Source organism: Phlebotomus argentipes, unplaced genomic scaffold (assembly GCF_947086385.1).
Source record: "Phlebotomus argentipes unplaced genomic scaffold, Phlebotomus argentipes genome assembly contig_5, whole genome shotgun sequence".
NCBI classification, from domain to species: domain Eukaryota; kingdom Metazoa; phylum Arthropoda; class Insecta; order Diptera; family Psychodidae; genus Phlebotomus; species Phlebotomus argentipes.
The window spans coordinates 2,231,919-2,252,779 of NW_026776165.1; the positions used below are offsets into that span (position 1 = coordinate 2,231,919).

At 45.1% G+C, this 20,861-nt stretch overlaps 2 protein-coding genes across 2 annotated transcripts in view; one reads left to right on the plus strand and one right to left on the minus strand.

The window, feature by feature from the left end:
* LOC132266046 (Ig-like and fibronectin type-III domain-containing protein 1) overlaps positions 1 to 13,511 on the plus strand; it is an 83,568-nt gene extending 70,057 nt beyond the window's left edge. The window contains exons 6-15 of the mRNA XM_059766875.1: positions 2,161 to 2,295; positions 2,795 to 3,087; positions 3,925 to 4,396; positions 6,385 to 6,634; positions 6,699 to 7,038; positions 7,100 to 7,872; positions 8,722 to 9,161; positions 10,123 to 10,685; positions 10,752 to 11,309; positions 12,185 to 13,511. Of these exons, the coding sequence (XP_059622858.1) occupies positions 2,161 to 2,295; positions 2,795 to 3,087; positions 3,925 to 4,396; positions 6,385 to 6,634; positions 6,699 to 7,038; positions 7,100 to 7,872; positions 8,722 to 9,161; positions 10,123 to 10,685; positions 10,752 to 11,309; positions 12,185 to 12,373 (4,013 nt within the window). The 3' untranslated portion in view covers positions 12,374 to 13,511. The remainder of the gene's footprint in view (positions 1 to 2,160; positions 2,296 to 2,794; positions 3,088 to 3,924; positions 4,397 to 6,384; positions 6,635 to 6,698; positions 7,039 to 7,099; positions 7,873 to 8,721; positions 9,162 to 10,122; positions 10,686 to 10,751; positions 11,310 to 12,184) is intronic.
* Positions 13,512 to 19,494: 5,983 nt separating this feature from the next.
* LOC132266145 (transmembrane protein 19) lies at positions 19,495 to 20,730 on the minus strand. Its single transcript, XM_059766994.1, has 2 exons — positions 20,539 to 20,730; positions 19,495 to 20,478 (listed from the first exon to the last, which is right to left on the minus strand). Exons 1-2 carry the CDS (start codon positions 20,669 to 20,671, stop codon positions 19,601 to 19,603), a joined length of 1,011 nt encoding a protein of 336 aa, XP_059622977.1. The 5' UTR covers positions 20,672 to 20,730; the 3' UTR covers positions 19,495 to 19,600.
* Between the last annotated feature and the right edge of the window lie 131 nt (positions 20,731 to 20,861).

Consider the following 20,861-nt stretch of genomic DNA (forward strand, 5'->3'; position numbering starts at 1 on the left):
CGGTGTGAACGAAGCATTCAAGCAGCCTTCGACATGGCGGATTATACTGCTTTGGGGGTTGAACTTTTCCCACCGTATTCATCTAATATTTCACGAGCGGAAGTGGAGAGACTGAAAAATAAACTCTGCCATTGAGTATCGCTTGCAATAAAGTGTCCTAACAGTGGATTTGAATTGCATTCAGAGTCCTGCGAATCATGATACTCCAGGCATTTCCACTACTTCGCCGTTTTTTTTATCCACCCTCGTTATTTATGATTGCATGCTTCTGTTTTGGACACTTTAATGCAAAGGGAAGTTGGCGGGCGCCCCCTGCCCACCACCCCCCCACAAGGAGACGTCTGGAGAGGGTGTGACGGCCCTCGCATATTGCATATATTGCGAAAATTGCCATAAATGTTATTTTGAGATGTTTATGGTTGTTTTGCATATACTTCTCGGAGCCACAGCGATACATCACACACTTTTACCCCGCACTGTGTGTGAATATTGCGGCGGTGGTCCGTGTTTTATTGCCTTCGCCCACCCAAAAGTTGTCGTCCAGACAACTCTGTACAATCCCATCCCCGTGGAGCTCACTTTGAAGCCCTGGGAGAACTGGGCCGCAAGCTTACAAGGGGAAAATTGGGAAATTGTACTCCTGACAAGTCACACTTTCCGCCTCGCGGTGGCCCTTGAGGGCTGCAGAGCTTCCGGCAAGCTTTCCGTGCTGGTGGAATTTCAGAGGAAGTGCCGAAAGTTTCTGCTTGAGGACTGGGCGTCTTGAGGGATTGCTGAATTTTACAGGCCACTTACATGACTCTTGAGATTCACGTTGAATTTTAACTCTTGATGTGTTATTTTTCAACTTGAGCATCCGCAGAGAAACCCTAAAATTAGCTATGAATTGTCCAATTAATAGAAAAATCACAATATACTTCTTAAATTATCAAATGGATTAATCAATTGATATTGTTTTCAATTCTATGAATATTTATTCTTCTGACCATCTGTGAAATTTCAAAATGAGCTTTTTAGCAATTGTTCCAATTTAATTTTGAAATTAAGGCTATTGCATTGTTGTGTGCGAAAAGTTTGTGAAGTGCAGCAGAAGACATTCGACCAGTGGAGTTTCTCTCTGGCAAATTCATCCCACATGTTCTGGGGTGCTTTTCTTCCAGTTTGTCTTTGTCGTGTTCTCCAGTGAGCAGGAGAGAGGAAACAAAAAGAGAGAAAAAACCTTCGCTGCAAATTGAATTAAGTTGAGTGGCCGTTAAGTTCATGAAATTCCTCAAGTGGAACAGACAATCCTTTCGCAACTCTCCTCTTTCTGGAACTCCCAGAGTTTGTATCTGTTTCGCTGGATTTCTTCATTTGTCTCCCACCATCATGAGAGTGTTATTGACTTGGTGTTCGCTGGCGACGATGTGTAGATGATGCACATGCGGGAAAAGAGGCGGGAAAGTGGGAAATTTTTCACAATTCCTTTTCTCAACTCCAGAAAATTACCTCCATTTGGTTTTATGTGCTGACACTGCGCGAAATGCAATTGCAAACAAATTCACAGTCAGTAACGAGAGTAAATATGGAATCAATATAGTGTATTTCATCCTTTTGCAGTACCCAGTTGGAAAACTATGAATAATAATCGAAAAATGGAAAAGTCCAACAAAACAAAATGTTAGAGAAAATTGTGTCGTGAATAAGCTTTATAATCGAATTCCATACCATTCGCTCTTGATTGCCATGTCATGGGAGAAAGAATTGCCATTGCCGTGGAATAGTTGAAAATGGAGGCACCACGACGATAAAAATATTATTGAGATAACCAAATAGCAGGAATGAGAATTAAAATTGCCTCTGTATTCGATTGAATTACCACTTAAATGCGTGGAAAAAGCTTTGGGTGGTGATTGAATTGATGAAGATATAACAATAATTGCTGTTATGTGAATTGAAGTTGTGCAATTAGGCAATATTCGCGCGACGAAACTTTCAGTGAAACATGAGAAACTCTTAATGCGATGCAAAGTTGTCTGAAATCGTGGAAGGTGGGAAAAAGTGTGATTTGCATGATAATTTTTGGTGGAAAGAAAAATGGGCAGAGAAGTGTTGTAGTTTCCACATCATTCGCGAAATATGCAATATTCATGTGAACACGTTCTTCTTCTGTCTTTTCAGCGCCCAAAGGACGCACCCCAACAGGTGGGGACGTGTGGGTGCTGCTGATAAGGGATGCCAAGCCCACAGACACCGATGTCTACGTTTGCGAAGTCAACAGTGAGCCGGTGTTGCGTAGTTTTCATCCCCTTAGAGGTAAGATTGTGCTTCCCTGAGCAAAGCTTCTTCTCATTTTTATGCAAACACTCCACAAATTGAACAACAAGTGACTGTACGGGCTTGTTATTTTACTACAAAATTGGCACAACTTTCGACATCATCAGGAAAAACTCAGAAGCATTGTGAAATATTTTTCAATCACGACTCACGAACAACTTTCCCACAACCGACGGTTTTTTTTCATGCTAAAGCTTTTAGTCTGCGCGCACCAAAGGCTTTTTTCACCAGCCACACGCCAAAGTTGCAGCCGAAGGTGAAGAGGAACTTTTTAATATTCTTCCTCTGTGCTTTCCTCCTTCTCTCTCTCTCTCTCTTTCTCTCTCGTGAGAGAGAGAAAATGCAAAAGAACACCAAGTCACTGGCAATTGGACACAAAATCTCTGTGGAAAGTTTCATGTCATCGTGAAAGTTTGCATTAAAGCTCATGTGTGTATTAAAAGTCACAGACTTTGACATCTTTGTTTGTCCTTTGCAGTGAAGAGTTCAAATGCCACCGCAAATTCCACGTCCGGCGAGGAGGATTCCAATTCGGCGGAACAGACAACACCAGTCACGGCGCTCGTTCACGACTTCACCGACTGCTGCGCGACCAGGAATGTGTCCAGCAAGTGCATCGGCTACTGCACGGTGCACAACATCCTGGATGGCACCACGGGCACTGATCCTGAATCCTGCGAGGCGGATTTTCCCAGCATTGTCAAGTGTATGGCTGACGGACGGAATCACATGCCGTGCTGCGAGAAGCGCGGAGTTCCCGATCTGTGCCAGGTGAGTGAAGACTTTTCGACGAAAAATGCCAAATATTTGCAGACTATAAGACTTCACAATTCATTTGGGATGAAATGCACCTTGAAGTGTTTATCATTTTGATGCCAAGTTTGATGCACTGTCTTCGGGGGAACTTTGTCTCTCTAAAACATCCTCGGCACTTCTGATGAAAAGTTGTGGACACTCTGGGATTATGCATCCCAAAAGGCCATTCCAACTGCAAGTTGTGCACTTTGGCTTAAGTAAAGTGACAAAGTTTTGCTCTCAGAGGAATAAAAGAAGTTACATTGTGCTTAAATGCATCTTTAATTACAACGAAAGCTTTTAAAAGCGCTGTGAAACATTTTATTTCCGAATTTTGTATGCTAATTATGAAATTTGTTTGTCCAATTAAAATGCTCGCAGTGGATTTAGAACAAATCGTACACACTTCCATAAAGTCTCCCTTTGTCATATGCATTCGCTGTTTGATATTATTGGTATTTCTACGTGGTTTATTATAATTTCATTTAATATCTAACCATATTCTGACATTTCACGACATCTTCGCGCAGCAAACAAAAGCGTTTCTGAATAATAGAATGCTATTCGCGTGGGTGGGAGAAAAAACAATTCGGTTTTTGCGGGAAATCGTGAAAAACAAGGGAATTGTAGTCGCAGAAGGGAAGTTAATTTAATATAAAATATTTAATATGTATTCATGAGGGATTATAAAATGATTTGTAACAGATGTTCCTCAACATAATACCTTTATTGACTTGGCTGATGACATTTCAGTAACTCCCGCCAGAGTGGCAAATGGCACAGATGATGATGATGCGATGGTCTCTCTTGCAGGACATGTGCAGAGGCGAATATACGCCGTTCACGGACTATCTCAAATCGCGCGTCTCGTGCGCTGCTCACACTCTGCCGGCGCTGCAGTGCATTCTGCTGGGCATCCAGAGACTGCCCAGCGAGCCTCAGAATGTCTATGTGGAGCCCTTGAGTGAGAGGTCACTGCAAGTGGGCTGGACAGCGCCGGCCAAGCTCGCCAGCACTGTGAAAACCTACCAGGTGAACGTGACGCTGATGCACAGCTTTGACCAAGACTGGCTGGCCAACGAGACGTCCTCTCTGGGCGTCACAGTGCCCGGGAATCTGGACACGGCGGTCATCAATGATCTCAAGCCCTTCACGATGTACTCAATCATGGTCACGGCCAACAACGATCAAGGCTCTAGTCTGCCCAGCTTCAGGGTTCGCGCTCTGACTCTCGAGAGCGGAGTTGCGAAGCAGAAGAACGTGGCGGAAATTCCCATGCTACCAGGTGAGGATGTGAGACTTTCTGGCTTATTAAGATTACAACTTGCCTAAATGTTTCTGACCAGCAACACAATCATGCAAATAAGTGATTGTTTCCATTAAGTATTGACAAATGCGATTACTGATGGTTTCTGTGCGTTGTGCTTCGAGAATTGGCCGTAACATTTTAATCGCATAATTATCGGATTAAGACAATTCTCGGTCAAGTTGCGCTGAATCACTGACGACACCTGTTGCACACGCCTCCTTGGCCACGGGAGTCGCACATCTTTGCTGCCTCTCGAAGTGCTTGTGACAGTGTTTAGCATTTGTAGTGCAAAGAATCATGTCTTAAATCAAGGAGAGTCACAGGATGTGGAGATAAACTGAGATGCTCACTTAAAGGTGGAAGTGTTAAGATTCCCTCCTTGGCTCGCCTCCAGTTTCGACAGTTTTGCGGATCAAGTGACTCTCTTCCACCTTGATATATTGTGACCTCCTCGATAAGCTGGAGCACACCATAAATTTGTACATTTCCCAAGTAATGTAGAAAATCCTCAGCTTGACAGTGCGAGTGGGATTTTTCTTCGGCACCCAACAATTTAATCCCAAAAAGTAAATTACTCAAGATTTATCATTTTCTATATGTATGACGCGCGCATGGAAGACACTTTTTCAGCGCGATACGGCGCAACCCTTTAATAAGCTATAAATCAAAACTTTAGCCATTTTTTTCCTCCGCCAAAACTTCCCTTCGCTCCCATTGTAAGTATATAGCCAATTGTTGGGCGGATGGAATGCCGGAGTTTCTCCCCATCGTCGACAAAACTCCTCAAGCCAATGTTATATTTTTCATAATGATCCTATCGGGAAATTTCTCCGCTGCAGCGCTATTTGTATCCTGCTTTCGTAAGATGGGGGGGGGGGGGGGAGAATTCTTTATGTCAGACAAACTTTGATTAAATATGAAATGCAATTATTTTGCTCGTGTCTGGCACAAGATTGGAGAGCAAATACATTTCTCTGCCAGAGAGTTAAGAAGACTTTGTGTATCTATTTTATCTGCCGCTGCTCTCTCGCGTTAAGATGCATCTCAAAAGCCATTTCATTCCAATTTTACATCAACTTTCGTCGCCGAGCTTCTTTTTCTTCGGGAATTGCGCCTTTCCACACGGTGACATCGCGACAGGCAAGTCATAATGACATTTTGCCCTTTCACACTTCTCACCCTCAAAACTGCCAATATCGTGGGATTATTTTGGCTAATATAAGTCAAACAGACGACCAAGTTTTAGCCCAACAAATTTCATTACGCGATCGCGAGTGTCGCGAATAATTGCATGTCGGCGAGTAATTAAATGATATGCGACGTTATTAAATTTTGCGGTGGCGGTGGCAAAAGTCCCACTGCATTTACTCTGGATTTTTAATGAGAAGTGCGCCAGTGGCGAATACATGCATCCTCTGAGAATCTAATTTTCACGTCAATAAACAACTTTTGTAAACATATGGCGGACGGCACAAAAAAAGCCGCGCTTTTATGCACAGCAAACAGTATATATGAGTGTGATTGTTGCGAACCCAAAAACCCACCTCTGCAATTGTGACATAAAATAGCACACGTGTTGTTTTTAATTTACTACAAATTTTGAGGGTGGCTGACAATATAACAGAGCTGAAGAGTTTTTAGAGGGAAGATTTGGGGATTGAGATTACCGTTTGACTGTTATAGTTTTTAAAATTCGTACATCTTTCCGGTTCTTCATCCTCACGGAAATGATGAGTTTCTAAATCTTCTATACTAATTTCACCACAAAGAATTGACTTTCAGAATCCTATCTAGAAGTGACCAATCGCATTTTGTCAGCTCTAACCACCTGCCACCGATCATTATGCAATTTCATGTTATATTTATGAGGTTGCCCAGCTTTCTGAACATCCAACCTTATGGGAAACCATCACATATTTCCGGGTGACTGTCCCGAGGCCTCAATCTGCTCCCTCTTGCCACAGATGTTCGCGGCTGCTGCGAGAACGCCGGCATGACGCACCGGACATGCCTGGAGAGGATGTGTGACCCGAAGAAGGCGGATTTCACGGAGATTCCTGACCTGATGGTGTGCGCCCCGTGGGCCAACATCACCTTCTCCTGCCTGGCCAACAACGTCGACCACTCGCCGTGCTGCAAGAGCCGCGGCATCCCCGATGCGTGCCTGCCGTTCTGCGCCGGAACCGTGAAGACAATCAATTTTAATTTTTTCAAGTAAGTTTCACACATCAACGCAAATCGGGATTATCACGAGCTCATTCATTTCCCCTGTGCTCAGGTGCCTTCAGTACATGTCAGAGTACAGCAGCTGCCTGCTGCAAGGCTACGGAGTATTGGCTGGGCCTCCGTCGCGCCTTAAGGCGCCACTGGTGTCTGCCCACTTCGCTGTGCTGGAGTGGAATGCGCCCAAAGTGCTGCCGGACACTGTCACGTCCTATCACCTTCACTTGAGGAAGCTGGGCAGTGGCGATGAATACACTGTGATGGACAAGCCACATCCGCCGATGATTCTGGAAGATCTGGAGGGCGGAACGTACTACGAAGCGTTCATTGTGGCAGTGAATGCTCATGGTAAAGGCGGCCCCTCGCCTCGACTGGTGTTCCAAACGAAACACGCTGTAAGTTTTCATGTGGGCGGGGCTTTCGAGTGGGCGGAGCTTACTTATCTCTCATTGATAGGCGGAGGAGGATAATCAGGTCGTGAGCTACAACATAACATCCTGCTGCTCAGTGTCTGGGCTCTTGCCGCAGTGCATGCCTCTCTGTTCCTATGACATCCGCATGACGGATCTGCAAGCCCTGGCAGGACTGTGTCAGCCTCAAATGGGAGTGCTAGTGAAGTGCGCTGCCGGCGGACGCGATCACTCGGGCTGCTGCTCTCGTCGCGCCGTTCCACCCAAGTGTATGTCATTGTGCCATGGCGTGGTGTCTCAGTCCACGGCTGAATGCCTGCCGTATGCCGGAAATGTGTTGCAGTGTTTGGAAGAGGGAACAGGAAACATTCCAGGTCCAGTTGAGGATCTCAGAGCCACAAGTGTGACCAACAACACCATTTCTCTGGCCTGGGAGCCCTCAGAGGCGGACGTGAACAATACAGAGGCAAAGGTAGTGGACTATCTGGTGCAGTACGGGAAGGTAAACAACATGACCATGTACGAGACTGTGGTGAAGTTGGAGAATGAGCTTAATACGACGGAGACCGACGTGGATCTGACGAATCTGGAGACGAGTGCCTTGTACAGGATTCTCGTGGTGGCGAGAGGAGCTCACGGGGTTTCACTGCCCTCGTCAATGCTCCTCATCAACACTTCGAGAGTGGAATATGCAGCGCAACTCTTTGGTGCACCCTCACCGCCGCACTCTCTTGCTGTGGCCGCGCACAGCGCCACCTGGGTCACAGTCTCATGGCAACCGCCTGAATTCTCGCATCCGCACGAACCTATAGTGTACAAGTGAGTAGAGAATTGCTTGCTCCAGCTTTTTACTGGAACTTAACTTGGGTTTCAGGCGAATTGTGCCACTTTAAGTGGAAGATTTTCGATGGGAAATATTTGAAGTGGCATCAAAATTGACGCCATCTTCAATGTTGTGCTATCAAATGTCACAAACTTCATTGACAGTAAATTATAGTGGCATTTCCCCGCACTCAGCTCGTCGGCATCCTTCCAAATCACCCAATTTCACGTATTCCCTAATTCAATGAATGTAATATCAAAAAAAAGGTGTACTGCTGGCGTGGAAAATTTCTCATATTTCCACACAGGAAAAATCTCCGGGAGACATCCAGAATTGCGCTGAAATGGAATTTTGAGATGAAATTCGATTTCTCCCGAGGATATCAATTTTCTTTTGCGTCTTCGGCCACAATCAATAATTACCCAATCACATGGGAAGAGAGCTCAAAGGCGAATTGAGAGCGAGAAAAAGGAGCTCGCTCCATCAAAGGGCCTTTTTTTGCAGATTGCCAGACGGAGTTTTCTCACTTTATATGCGGCGTTTGTTTGCGAATGGAGGTGGGGGTGGAAAATGTAAAAGTTTAATCACTGAAAAAATGCTTAAGCATATCTTTGAGACTTTGTCGGCAACTTTGATGTCTTAAATATTTGCATTTTCCCCCTCACGCCCGACATCGTTGGGCATCGGCAATTAAAAAGTTTAGATTATTTGCGCAGAAACTGCGTCGATGGGGATGAAATGGGGATGTCTGGGTGAAAAGATGGAGATGAATTTCCACTTGATTGTGTTCCGATCTGTTTTTGCTGTGTCCAGACAGTTAATGGGGTTGTTTTGCACCCCTTCAGATTGTACCACAAGAGCACTTCGGCCGATAGGTTTGAGGTCGTGGAGACGCGTCTGCTTTGGGCAAGGATTATGAACTTGAAGCCCAACTCGCAGCATGTCGTGTACGTCACGGCGACAGGCGCGAAAGGGGTGAGTCTACCCTCGGAGACGCTCGTCGCGTGGACAGATCCGGCCTTGCCGGCACACGTGGATCCGCCCACGATCCATCCCGCCGACATGGTGGCCGAGGGCGGCTCGATGACGGTGCTTTGTCTGGCCCTGGGCAACCCCGAGCCCACCATCAGCCTCTACGTCGGAGGACATCTCGTGCGGCAAGACACGTCCAGGCACATGGTCACGGTGATCCACAACGTGTCAACTGATATGGAACACGTCTCCTGCTACGCTGACAACGGCTACGGAATCCCCATGCAAGCGTCCAAGAAGGTCAACATCAGTTGTAAGTCTTATTCTATTTCACAAACAATTCTTCGCCAAACTTTTCAACATTCTTTCTATGGGTGTTATAATATGGCAATTTAGAAACGAGCCATTTCCAGATTTATATTTCGATAAATGTACTGGATATCAAACAGTTAAATTTATTTGATAATGAAAATACGATAAACCTGCCCAATTAAAGTTCTGATGAACTAGCATTTAAGCCTTTTCTGGCCTGCTATTTGTATTAGTGGGCGTTAATTTCACACTCTGCAATCGTGATTAGTGCGGCGAAATGCCAATAAATATGTGGTATTAGCAATAAATTAACTCTTGACACTTTTCAACATTGCTTTGTAACCGAATAAGCTTCATTATCCGGACGGGAAGTAAATTTTCAGTGTGGCAGGCGCAATAATTAAAGTGTCGCAGCGAATAACAATCTCAGCCGTCTTGGCGAGATAATCTCGCCGGATGGCACAATTCGTGGAAAAATGGGGGTGATAAAATCGTAAGGAGTAAACAAACCATTAAAATTAATCTCCGAGGGAGTGACTAGAGCGTCTACCATGCGGAAAATGCACAAATGGGGCTGCCTTTTGTGCTACTTTTTCCTCCATCCTGCAGATGAACAATGTGATTAGCTTTAATTTCCTCGTCTTACGGTTTATATCGCGACTTTCTCATATTCCCTGTTGCATCTTGCAAATATTGAAACTGCTGCTGTGCTGAGCAAGCAAAGCATGGCGAAATTATGTATTCTCCTTTGCTTATTTTATTGTTGAAAGAACGCCGAGGGATGTAAAAAATGCAATATTCCTGAATTTGGTTGGCAATTTTGTGCAATGAATTGCGGATGTGATATGCAACGATGTTGCATTTCCGTGTGGATAATTAAATTTCCGTTCTTATGCGCAATAAAAATATGTGCTGGCCGGGATGCTGAGATGGAGAGATTGACGAGTGTGGAATTCTTTCAGATGCTCCTCGCATTCAGGCTTCTGAAATCACGGTGGCTTCAATTGGTGAGCAAGTGGATCTCAAGTGCACGGTGAAGGCGAAACCCTCGCCCAAGGCGATGTTCTGGCGCGATCACGACGGCAGGGTGCCGGTGATTCAGGGTGGGAATTACGATATGTCCTTGACAACGGATCCCGACGATCCATCGCTCTACACCATGATTCTGCACATCACAAAGCTGGGCGGATCTGACATCGGGGACTACTATTGCCATGCCCAGAACGCTCTGGGCTCCATCACGCGCGCCGTGTCGGTGAGGATGCGCAACACGCCGGCCGTGCACAACATCTCCGAGTGCTGCATCGCCCAGAACGTCTCCGCGGTGTGCATGTCCGCGTGCAGCTTCTACATTGACATCGACGTGGTGATCGACCGCCCGGAGTGCATTGTGGACTTTGACAAGCTGATGAAATGCGCAGCTGATGGATCCGATCACAGAGCTTGCTGTGCCAGCCAGGAAGTGCCGAGGAAGTGTCTCAATTGGTGCCGCGGAGAGCCACTCGGGAACGGTCAGCTGTGTCCGGTGAGTCTCAGAGTCTAACTTTAGAGAGTAAGAATGGCAGATTGAGGTCTCGATGCTCGAATGCAGGTGCAGCACACCAGGACCATTATTGGATGCTTCCAGTCCAATAGGGATTTGCTGCCTGGTCCGCCCCAGAACCTCGCCGTGACGATCCTCTCCAATGAGGAGGTCATGGTCCGCTGGGATCCTCCGATTAAGAATCCGCAGACCGTCGAGGGCTACCGGGTGTTCTGGCACGACGTGAATCCCAGCACGGAGAGTCTGCAGAACACAATCAACGGCCTGGGCACGAGTCGCCTGGACGCGAAGGAGACCAGCATCCGGATTGACGGTCTCAAGCAGCACGTGATGTACGAGCTGGTGGTGAAGGCGGGCAACCACCAGGGCGCCAGCGTCCTCACGGATCCCCTGCGCTTCACCCTCGGCGATCATCACGTCACGTCGGCTTCGCACGCGGGCAGCGCAGGCACGATTAGCGGCGTCTTCGCGGGCATTCTCGCCATCGGCCTGGCCGTGGCGGCGATCTTCCTGTACAAGCGCCGCCGCGGCAGTCTCAAAGCCGCCAATGGCGTGGCCTTTGAGAATCCCAGCTATCTTCGTGAGGTCAACATGGAGCACGTTCACGTAAGTCCAATCCACTATTTTTAAGACGCACTCTTAATGCTCTCCAGCAGGATGATTCGATGTGAAAAGTCTCAAGTTATGCCTTCACTACGTCCCATTGTCAGGCTCTGAAAGTGACGCGCAAATAATGCATTCTGAAAGTGTGTCTCTTGAGATTTTCGAGCGCAATTGCATATATTGTTCGTGGAAAGTTTTCCCTGTTGCTATTTGGACGTGTTTTTGCACAAATGATGGAGATTCTCGAGTATAGAAAAGCTTTCAAACTTGTTCCGGTGCAGAATTCTTACCATTCTGATGAATCATCATAAAGTTAATGCTGTAATTGTCAACACTTTGAGCACATCATGAGATGGAGAGTCACAATGTTGCTTTTAGTGATGAAATTGCCTTGAGTGCTCTCTTATCTAAAAGGAATGCAAACTTTACGAAAATTGTGAATAGATATACTCAAAATCTCTACCAAGATTGATGGTTATAACAAGTGTTCTTAAAGTTTTTGAATCCATTAGAATCATTAGATTGAGATCTCGAGTGAAAATGTGTAGTTTAGAAGGCTGTGGAAAAAGCCACAAAGCTTCATAGAAAATTAGTTTCTCTTATGGAGAATTTATAGTGCTCCTTTTCTGTCTATTGGCAAGAATTCATCCATAATTTCATTGCAGCTCTTTGGTTGCTTTCAAAAGTTCCTTTTGCTTAAATTTCATGATATTAAGCTCCGCGGAGTCCGTGTTAAAGTGTCCTTTCCGATGGAATCACCCTGCAGAAGAGCCAATTATGGGTTTTAATTAGCCTCGCGCGCGCGAAAGCGCCCCGGGGATTTCCTAAGTGGAAGTTTTCCCATGGCGGAGGACTTGAGAAGTGTCTCATTGAATTAGATTCCGGCCGTTTCGGGCGACTCAGCGGGTGATGCTGGGTGGCGCCAGGAGGTCCTGCAGACGCCCGCCGGCACGACAAATGTGGAGCAAAACGCCGTGGTGCCGATGGCCACGGAGGTCAATCCGACGCTGTACGAGGAGCTGAAGCTGGGACACGAGGGAGCGGGATTCAAGAGGCTGGTGTCATAGGACACGGTCACGAGCAGTGCGTCAGTAGAGAAATTTTAACGTGTGTTGCGCGACAGCACGAAAAATTGTCCGTATAAGATAATAATTTGATGAAGCGAGAAGTGAGAGAGAGTGAGATATTTTTCGAGCGGAGATGTCTTTCATGGATGCAATAGAGAAGCTAGAGATTACCAAATTACACAGAGAGAAAATCCACATATGTACACAAATTATAAATGGAAGATATGAGTGTCTAACTGAGTAACGCAGAGTCCATGTTAAAATAGGATTAAAGGGGCAGAGGAAACACATCAATTCATCTCAATCATCTTCACCGGCAGAGCCAACAGATAGCAAGTTGATGGATAGAGGTAAAATTTCAATTTTCCACCTCCCGCAGCCCACTGATAACCTTCTTATCGTGTCGGCTGTTTGAGGATGTGTGAAGGGTGAAAATGGCACATTTCCACAGATGATTGAGACTATCATTGGAAGCTCATCTCTAGTCATGGTGTGATTAGTCTTAAGTGCTACTAAACTTCACACTGGATTGATGATCTTCGTCCGGTGCTTATCCAGGAGAGGAAGAAGAAGTAAAAACTCGACAATGGTGCTAAGAACACAATTTTACTGTATCTGTTCATATCCATTTCTCTCTTGGCCTCAAATCTCTGATGTTTAAATTAAAAACCCTTCCCGAGCAATTCTCCCCCTCCCATTTTGGCTGCACACACACAGTGTCTCTCTCTCTTGATGAGGGCAGGTCAGTATTTGAGTGTTGTAGATTAAGTACTTAAGAATTCGAGCTTAGCTTGACACCATCAACGCTCAGAGAGACACTGATTAACGAGTTTCCCTGTCTTTTTTCCCCGAGTTTCAACGTGTGAAATCAATTGAAAAGTCCGGTGTACAAATTAGTTAGGATTCGCAAAGAATTCTCAGAGGAAAGTCACAATGTTACATAGTTATATAGATGAACTGCAAGAAAAAAATACCTTCTAAGAACTTCTGTATTTCACTGTAAAAGTTTCCCTCCCCCCACCCCCATACCCCAGAAAATACAACCACTAAAAATAGTAAATTGATGTTAAACACATGACTTTCAAGCATGAGAAGAAGTCCATGAGAATGTCTGTATTTTAAGGTGAAAAAAAAATAATAGTTAAACTGTGTAAAATTGGTAGATGGAATAGCACGATAGTTCCGTTGATGAATGGGCAAACGTGATAATTAGAAATTTGATCATGTGCGTGAGGATTGTAAATAGTGCAGATGAGAGAGAAAGAGAGAGAGAGAGAGACAGAAGCTCTGTGAAAGTGTAATAAAATAAAGAGATATTTTAGTATAAAAGTTCTCACAAACTATTTTGCGTGAAAATCCTTCAGCATGGGGAATTGCGCTCGTGTGACTAGACAAATCGCAAAATTTGTTTTATTGATGCCGCTCCATCGTCGCTTGTCTTCAGAGAGCCGAGAAGGCAAAATGGGATTTCGGGCAGAAGTGCTGTCAGCAGAGCCACTACCAACTGCCATTTGATGGAGGGACGGAGATGAGGGCAACCCTCGCTGGCGCTGGGGAGATTATCATAAAAACAATGTCTTACCTCGTTAACCCTTTATTGCGTCGTATATCATTGGAAATGACATCGCATTTGGTGGAAAATTCTCGGTGGGAGAAACTCATTCGCAGGCTGAGAATTGTGAGAGGCGCACAATTGCTTAAGAGGTGAGTTAATGAGTTTGTCACTCAAGCTGCTTTCGTGCACTTGTAGAAACTTTGGTAGTTTGTTAAATTAAGATTTTATTTTCAGAGAAAGAAATGCACTTGAGAATGAACATTTTTTTTCACATTTGCATCAGTATAAAATATATATTTAGAAAAATCACAGAGACATTATAAGAAATTGTTTAACTCACTTTGAGTGGCGCTTCGCTGCCCCCAAAAACAACTGAGGATTACAGTCGTGACGGCAGCCCCAAAAGCAGTTTCGCATTCAGACCGAGACTCGGCGAGGGTGAGGCGAAAGGTGTGGGTGGGTTGTTGAAAATGTCATCACAGCCGCAAACTAACTGCCATATAGAGCCACGTTGGCAAACTTATACGCCCATTGCTAAATGAACTCCGCCTGGGCGCCGCATTCGCTCCACACACTATTATTTCGCCGCCGGAGTCGCACCTCAGAAACCAAGTCTCATCAGCCACACACGTGGGGAAAAGTGAGGAGTGAAGAGCAAATTACAGCATCATTATCAATGGGCGGGGGGATGGAGGGAGAGAGTGCAAAAGTTTGAGCGCCAAAAACATAATATGACGATCACGAGCTCTGCATTTGCTAAGATATTCTTCCGAGCCCGGAGGAAAATTAAATGTCACCGTGATGAGGTGTAATTAATTGATAACACACGCGATGACAGTGAAGGACTCTGACGCGGAGTCATTGTTGAGTGCATGAAAAACATGGCATCAACATCTTGGAGCTGTAGACTTCTCAAATTTCCTGCACTGTCACGCCATGGAGACACTTTGAGTTTCTCCCTGACACGCTTTTTGCCGTGCGCCGTGAATTAATCTCAGCACCCAGAGAAGGACTTTTTGCCAAAAATCACAGTCTCCAAAGGATGTCAAACTGACGAGGACAATGCAAGTTTAATTAGAAGTATAATGCAATAGTGCGTCATGCTGAAGATGACTTTCTTACACAGTCTTTTAACCCAAAAAATATTTGTCTGTGGCGCACTAGATTTTCCAACAAATAATCCCTCAAGTGCACAAATCCTGTAATTATTTTAATGATGGCATCAATGTGAGTGGTGCATTCTGTATTTTGCTTAATAAAAGCTGTTTCCTCAGCTAAATAGCTCTTCGGGAATTGCTGGTGAAATCAATTGATGCTGAATGCTTGGCAATTTGTTGGCTCTCGACCAAAGACTTAACTATATATGGAGAGAAGATAGTATCTCGAGCTGAGTGCCAATTTACCCATTTTCCTCCTCGCTTCTGTGAGACATTGAACCAGTTTCGCGGGGGAAAACATCTTCGGGGACACCGTGAGATGGACTCTGGCAGCCTTGAGGAGCGTCTTGGCATGAGGAGAGCGATCGTCAGCATTCGTCTGGACTTAATCCCATTTCGCATCTAATTTATGGCCATGAGAGTTACTCCTTTTGTCCTCCCTTGTTATTCCTAGGCTAGAGCCTTTTCTCTTCTTTTTTTGGGCGGCGGCGTAGAACTTTTCGAGTGACATCAATTTGCATGCAATTTCACCGCCTCTCAATCAATTGGCGAGTCTTTTGTCGGAGACGAATGCAATTTCATTTGTCAGAGTGCTTTTATCCACTTTATGGAAATCTTACATTTCCTCAAAGTCCCCATAATTTCCTCGTGGACGCAATATGCTTTCTGAATTTATGTAAATTCTCCCAGTTATATTAAGAGACTCTTCAAGAGTGTGACACTTCAGAAGTGACCTTCGTGTGAGGGAAAAATACTCTCTATTCCAATCTTGTTTGAACAGTGAAAAACCCTAAAAGATATTTCCACTCATTTACTCTAAACCCTCAAAAGAGAAGGCAATTTGAGAGAAAGGAAAAAGAAAGAGGCCTAAAAAGTTTCAGGGCTTTCAAACAGCCTGATTGACACTCAATCCAGTTTGAGATAGAAGGGAAAAAACGTGGCTCTTCGCTAAGGAAATTTCGTATTCTTCACACATCGAAGATTTCTACCCAGCCGCAAGTAATTCTCATTATGGAGGACCTCCTTCGATAAAATCACCTCAACTCTTTCATTCACTCTGGGCCAGAATAATAACCGCCATTGGCGCAAAGGTGGCTTTATGACGTGAATATGAAAATGATGGAACAGAAAAGAAGTCAATCTCATGAAAAATTCCTTCGGCACGCAAGCAAAGATGATCAAAGAAGAGGATAAAATCCTCCCCACAACTCGTTGTGGGATTTGAACCGGTGACTTGTGTTATTTCGATTAATAAGCATTACTTTTTTGGCCGTATTAGTCAAAATTATGAGCTGGAATCGCGTCCAATTCTTTCGCGCAAATTCTATAGACAATACAAAGAGGCAGATATTATGGTCGGAAGTGGTGTACAGTGTAAGATCATTTTTGTTGTTTTCTATGTTATGTGATTGATTTAAAATCAATTCTGACGAATAAATAACCCTCAAAATTATCTAATTTGTGTTTAAATTAAGAATATTACTCTTTTTTTTATCATAGTTGAGTATTTTTCTTCGAAAAAACTTCATTTTGATTTAGATAAAGATTTAAAATCAATCATAACTTCAAAAATATTATTCCAGTCTAGAAGAATGTCTCTTTGTTTAGTTATTTCAGCGGTTTGTGCATAAAAAATTGGCAAATTCAACGTAATTATTAGAGACTAAGGAAGTGGTGTATAAATTTAGGGCATATTATCTCCCCCTTGGATAATACATAAAAAGCCTGAAATCGAATTCCAAGAAAGTTTCCATCTATAAGCTGGTTGTCTTGCCACGAAATGATTCCCACGGAATCTGACAGACTCGCGATGACGGAAGAAGTCAGATGGTATTAAAACTATTCAGTATATTTTACAGCATCATTGCTATAAAGCATCGCCAGACGACTGTTGAGAATTGCCAGAGCTTTTATTGGCGGCTGTAAAAGTTTTGAAGTTTGAAGCTTACCAATTTGAGCTTGAGAAGTTTATCGAGCAATCAGTTGAATCATTTCCGCACTGGATGCGCACAATGGGAAAGCACAACAGCGTGATTTCCGTGACTTTAGAGTGAAGAAAAGGAATTGAGGGTGGCGAATTTCATACCCAACAAATTATCATCAACTTCTCCACCGAGACTCCACGGCTGTGGATGGTGGGTGTGGATAATTTATTGGGTGGTTGTGATTAATTTCCACGTCATTAGCACTTTTCCCCGAAAGTATAAGAGTCACACACTCGCCCCGGGACAAATGGGATGAATTTGCCAAACATTGAATTCACAAATTGGAATTTACACCCAACGACAATGGGAGTCATTTGTGAATTGGCGCAACCCTTTTCCCCACACAAACCGCCCCCGTCCTTCAGATGCTCTCAAGAGTGGTCAATTTGGCCTGCAAATTAACTCTTGTGTCGCTTAATTGAATTTTCTTCTTCGTGGGGCTGCATTTCTAAAGGGGGCGTGAGAACACTTTTGGTCTCTTCGCTTCGGTTGCAAATCAATCTTGAGATGGAGAAATGCCCTCTTATTCGCCCCATTTGGCGTGCGAAGTCAGAAAAAGCCCTAAATTGCCATTTATGCTCCTCATTTACCGTCCCATGGCGAAGGAGATTTTGCCTGCTTTGGGCGAAAGTATTAAACTCCCCTTAACGAGCAACTAATCGCCAACAATATAAATTATTGGCAATTAAATTTAATTATACCTCCCCCACCTCAATTTCTACCTCAATTCCCGGCTCTTGAGGTGGGAAATTGAGCTGTGCAGCGAGGCTTTGCAGAGGTTTTCACATTGCCGTGAAATTGCATTCTCGCACTGCAATTCCCGGCGTCCGAAATGCCAATAAAGCTCTCTTTCTCCCCCCTTCGTCGGTGGCACTCTCGTCGACGAGGGACACTTCAGAGTGAAGCTTCAGGGCGAAATGCGGCGGGGGCGGAAGAAAAAGCGCCCGTGAAGACGTGAAGAAGTTATATAATGACACGTAATGAATCAAGTGGCAGATGGGGAGAAGACAGAGAAGGTATTTCCGCCTCATTGCCGCCATTGACTGTGGAGCTTGTTAGCGTGTGGAGCAGCAGAAATAATCAGGGTGACACCCACAGTGGGGCGAAATGGGCCATGTTGGCTGCCTTCTGGGGCCACAAAAAAACCCCCGCGCGGAAATCCATCAAAAGGACAATCAAGGGGCGCAATTCTCTGCTGTTTTGCATTAGAATTGCTTCCTAAAGACTTTCCCCCCAGAAAGCTCGATGTGTCAAGAAGGAGATAATGTGGGTTGAATTTGTTACACCTGCACTTGAAGGGAATCAGAAAAAAAACAGCAGCATTTCATAGAGTGAAAGCTAAAGTTTCTACTTACTTCACGAATGGAAGTTTTCTGGTCTTGACTTGAAAGATTTCTTAACTGATTATTTACCATATTATTTCACTAACAAAACGCCCTTGAGTGCATTTCTCAATACTGAAGGTGTATTGAAGCAAGATGACCAATATTGAGTACAATTTCAAGCGTTAGAATCGAAGGCCATCATTGTTCTGATTCTACTTTTGACTATTTGTGGGTTGATTTGAAAAGAAAGCTCTGGAGAATTTATCAAATGCTTCCCCCAAATGATTTCACCATTGCTTGGGGTTTAAATGCGATTCCAATGTAATTTCAAGTCAAATGGCCATTTTTCTGCCAAATGAATTCAGAAAACTCATTTCCCCCGCCCCCAAAATTCACTTCCTCCTTCGCATGGCCGAAGCGAAAATCCATTGAATCGTTTTTCATTGGGCCCCACCTTCTCGATTGGAGGTGAAATGTTCAATTCTGTGTTAATTATGCCAGACACATCCTCAATTTATTGCCCACTGTGCCAGAATATTTCCACAGGCAGTATATTATGCAAAAGAGCAGAACAAGAATTACGTGGTGCTCCAATGGATTTTCTCATCCTGCCCGCCACACATTCACGCCACGCCGCCGTGGGAAAGCTCAGGCACGGGAACAATAAAAAGGGGTTAATTTGAATGTGGTGAAATGGAGAGAAAATCAATTGCCAGTCGAGAACATCGGTAAATTTTCTCAGAGATTCCCTCCACTGAATCCCAACACTTTGGGTGGCTTTAAAATTCAAACACGCCTTTTATTGGACGTCTATTGGGGCCACTTTGGCGTGCCGAAGGCAAATTATTGTGCAATTTTTTACCATTCGGGCGTGGGTTTATTTATAGGCGACAATTTTGGCTAGATATTGCGCCATTAAGCTTTCAACTATGCCGAAAGTGTCGCACTTAAGTTAAATTAGATTAATAAATTAACATAAATAAAACTAGGGAGGAACGCAAGTGTGGAATGTTTAGTGAATTTACTAAATTTAGGCGTTAAAGTTTAGTGATTTCTATTAATGATGACCTTAAAGACATTATGAGCAGATATTTGCCGCCTTTTATTACATATATCGCATTTATCTGTGACCAGATATTCTGAGGTGTAAATTCATTACAACATTAAATTAGTGATTGCTAGCGCGAAGACAATCTCTGGCGTCCTCACGGCCAGAAGTGGACGGCAAGGCTGGGCATGATGACTCCCGTGGCGATGCTAGAGATGAGATTCACGCTGTGATTGTCCAGGATGCGGATGCCGCTGATGTGGCGCACTCCCTTGCCTGGGCGTTCTACGATGTGTCCTTGCTCGTCCTGGCCCGAGTACTGCATCGTGGCGCCGATCAGAGAGTCAATGACGGAGCCCAGAAGGCCCGCGATGCCGCCAAATGCGATCAACGGCCACTGCACAGGACCCCGAAGGAGGATCGCTCGGTCGACGGTGTAGATGACGGTGAGGAAGTACATCAGGCCGATCACCAGGCCGCCCAGGAAGCTCACCACGAGCCCCACGAGCGTCACGCCGCCGTTGGTGCCACGCGGAACGCGCTTTCGCGTGGTGATGAGGAAGGGATCTGCCTTGGCCAGCACGCTGCCTAGCTCGCTGGCCCACGTGTCGCCGTTGCAGCAGGCGAAGGCGCTCAGGAGGGCGATGCCCAGCCAGCTGGAGCGGTAGAGTCGCGAAAAGTCAATTGGCCGCTCGCCGGGGCCGCAGTCAATCAGGTACAGCAGCGAGAGTTGAAGCGCCATGCCGCCGTTGCAGAGCACCTGGATCCAGTTCCTCTTGCCCTCGCCGCCCTTGAAGTCCTCCTCTATCTTGGCCTTCTGCGCGGCACGGAACTTCGTGGCGCGCGACGAGGACAGGAAGAAGACAAGCAGACAGCCCAAGAAGGCGTAATTGGCCACCGTGAGAACAACGGCGATAACAAAGCCTAGCACGGCGCCGGAGGCGTTCACGCTCTTCCGGCGGTAGCCATACACGGCGAAGAAGATGGGTATCAGGACGGAAGCGAGCCACCGAGTCGGAGGAATCTCCAGAGTGTCTGGAAAAGAAGTGACGAGTGAGAGTTTTGATTCCGGGAGCGGCTCTGCGACTGACTCACCGTCATATTCAGGATGTGTGGTGAACTTGATGAAAGCCAGGTGCCCGAGCCACATGAACATGGACAGGGGAATGGCCAGACTGCAGATGAAGATGGGCAGGAAGGTGTAAAACCGGGAAGGCCTCTTCTCCATGATTCCTGCAAGTGAGGTTAAAATTGTGGATTTGGGAGGAAATGAACTGCAATTATGAGTCTCTCACTGTAATTTCACTGCCAGATTGTACTTCGAGACCATTAAATTCTCCCAGAGATGCAATAGGAGGCAAATTGATGGTCAGAAAACACTTTGTTTACGTGAACTTCACTCTAAAATTAGACTGGAA

Excerpts from the sequence above, each read along its gene's own strand:
- LOC132266145 (XM_059766994.1), bottom strand. The coding sequence starts at position 20,671 with ATGGAGAAGAGGCCTTCCCGGTTTTACACCTTCCTGCCCATCTTCATC. Across the intron at positions 20,479-20,538 it reads CACACATCCTGAATATGACG|ACACTCTGGAGATTCCTCCG; the intron begins GTGAGTCAGTCG and ends CTTCTTTTCCAG.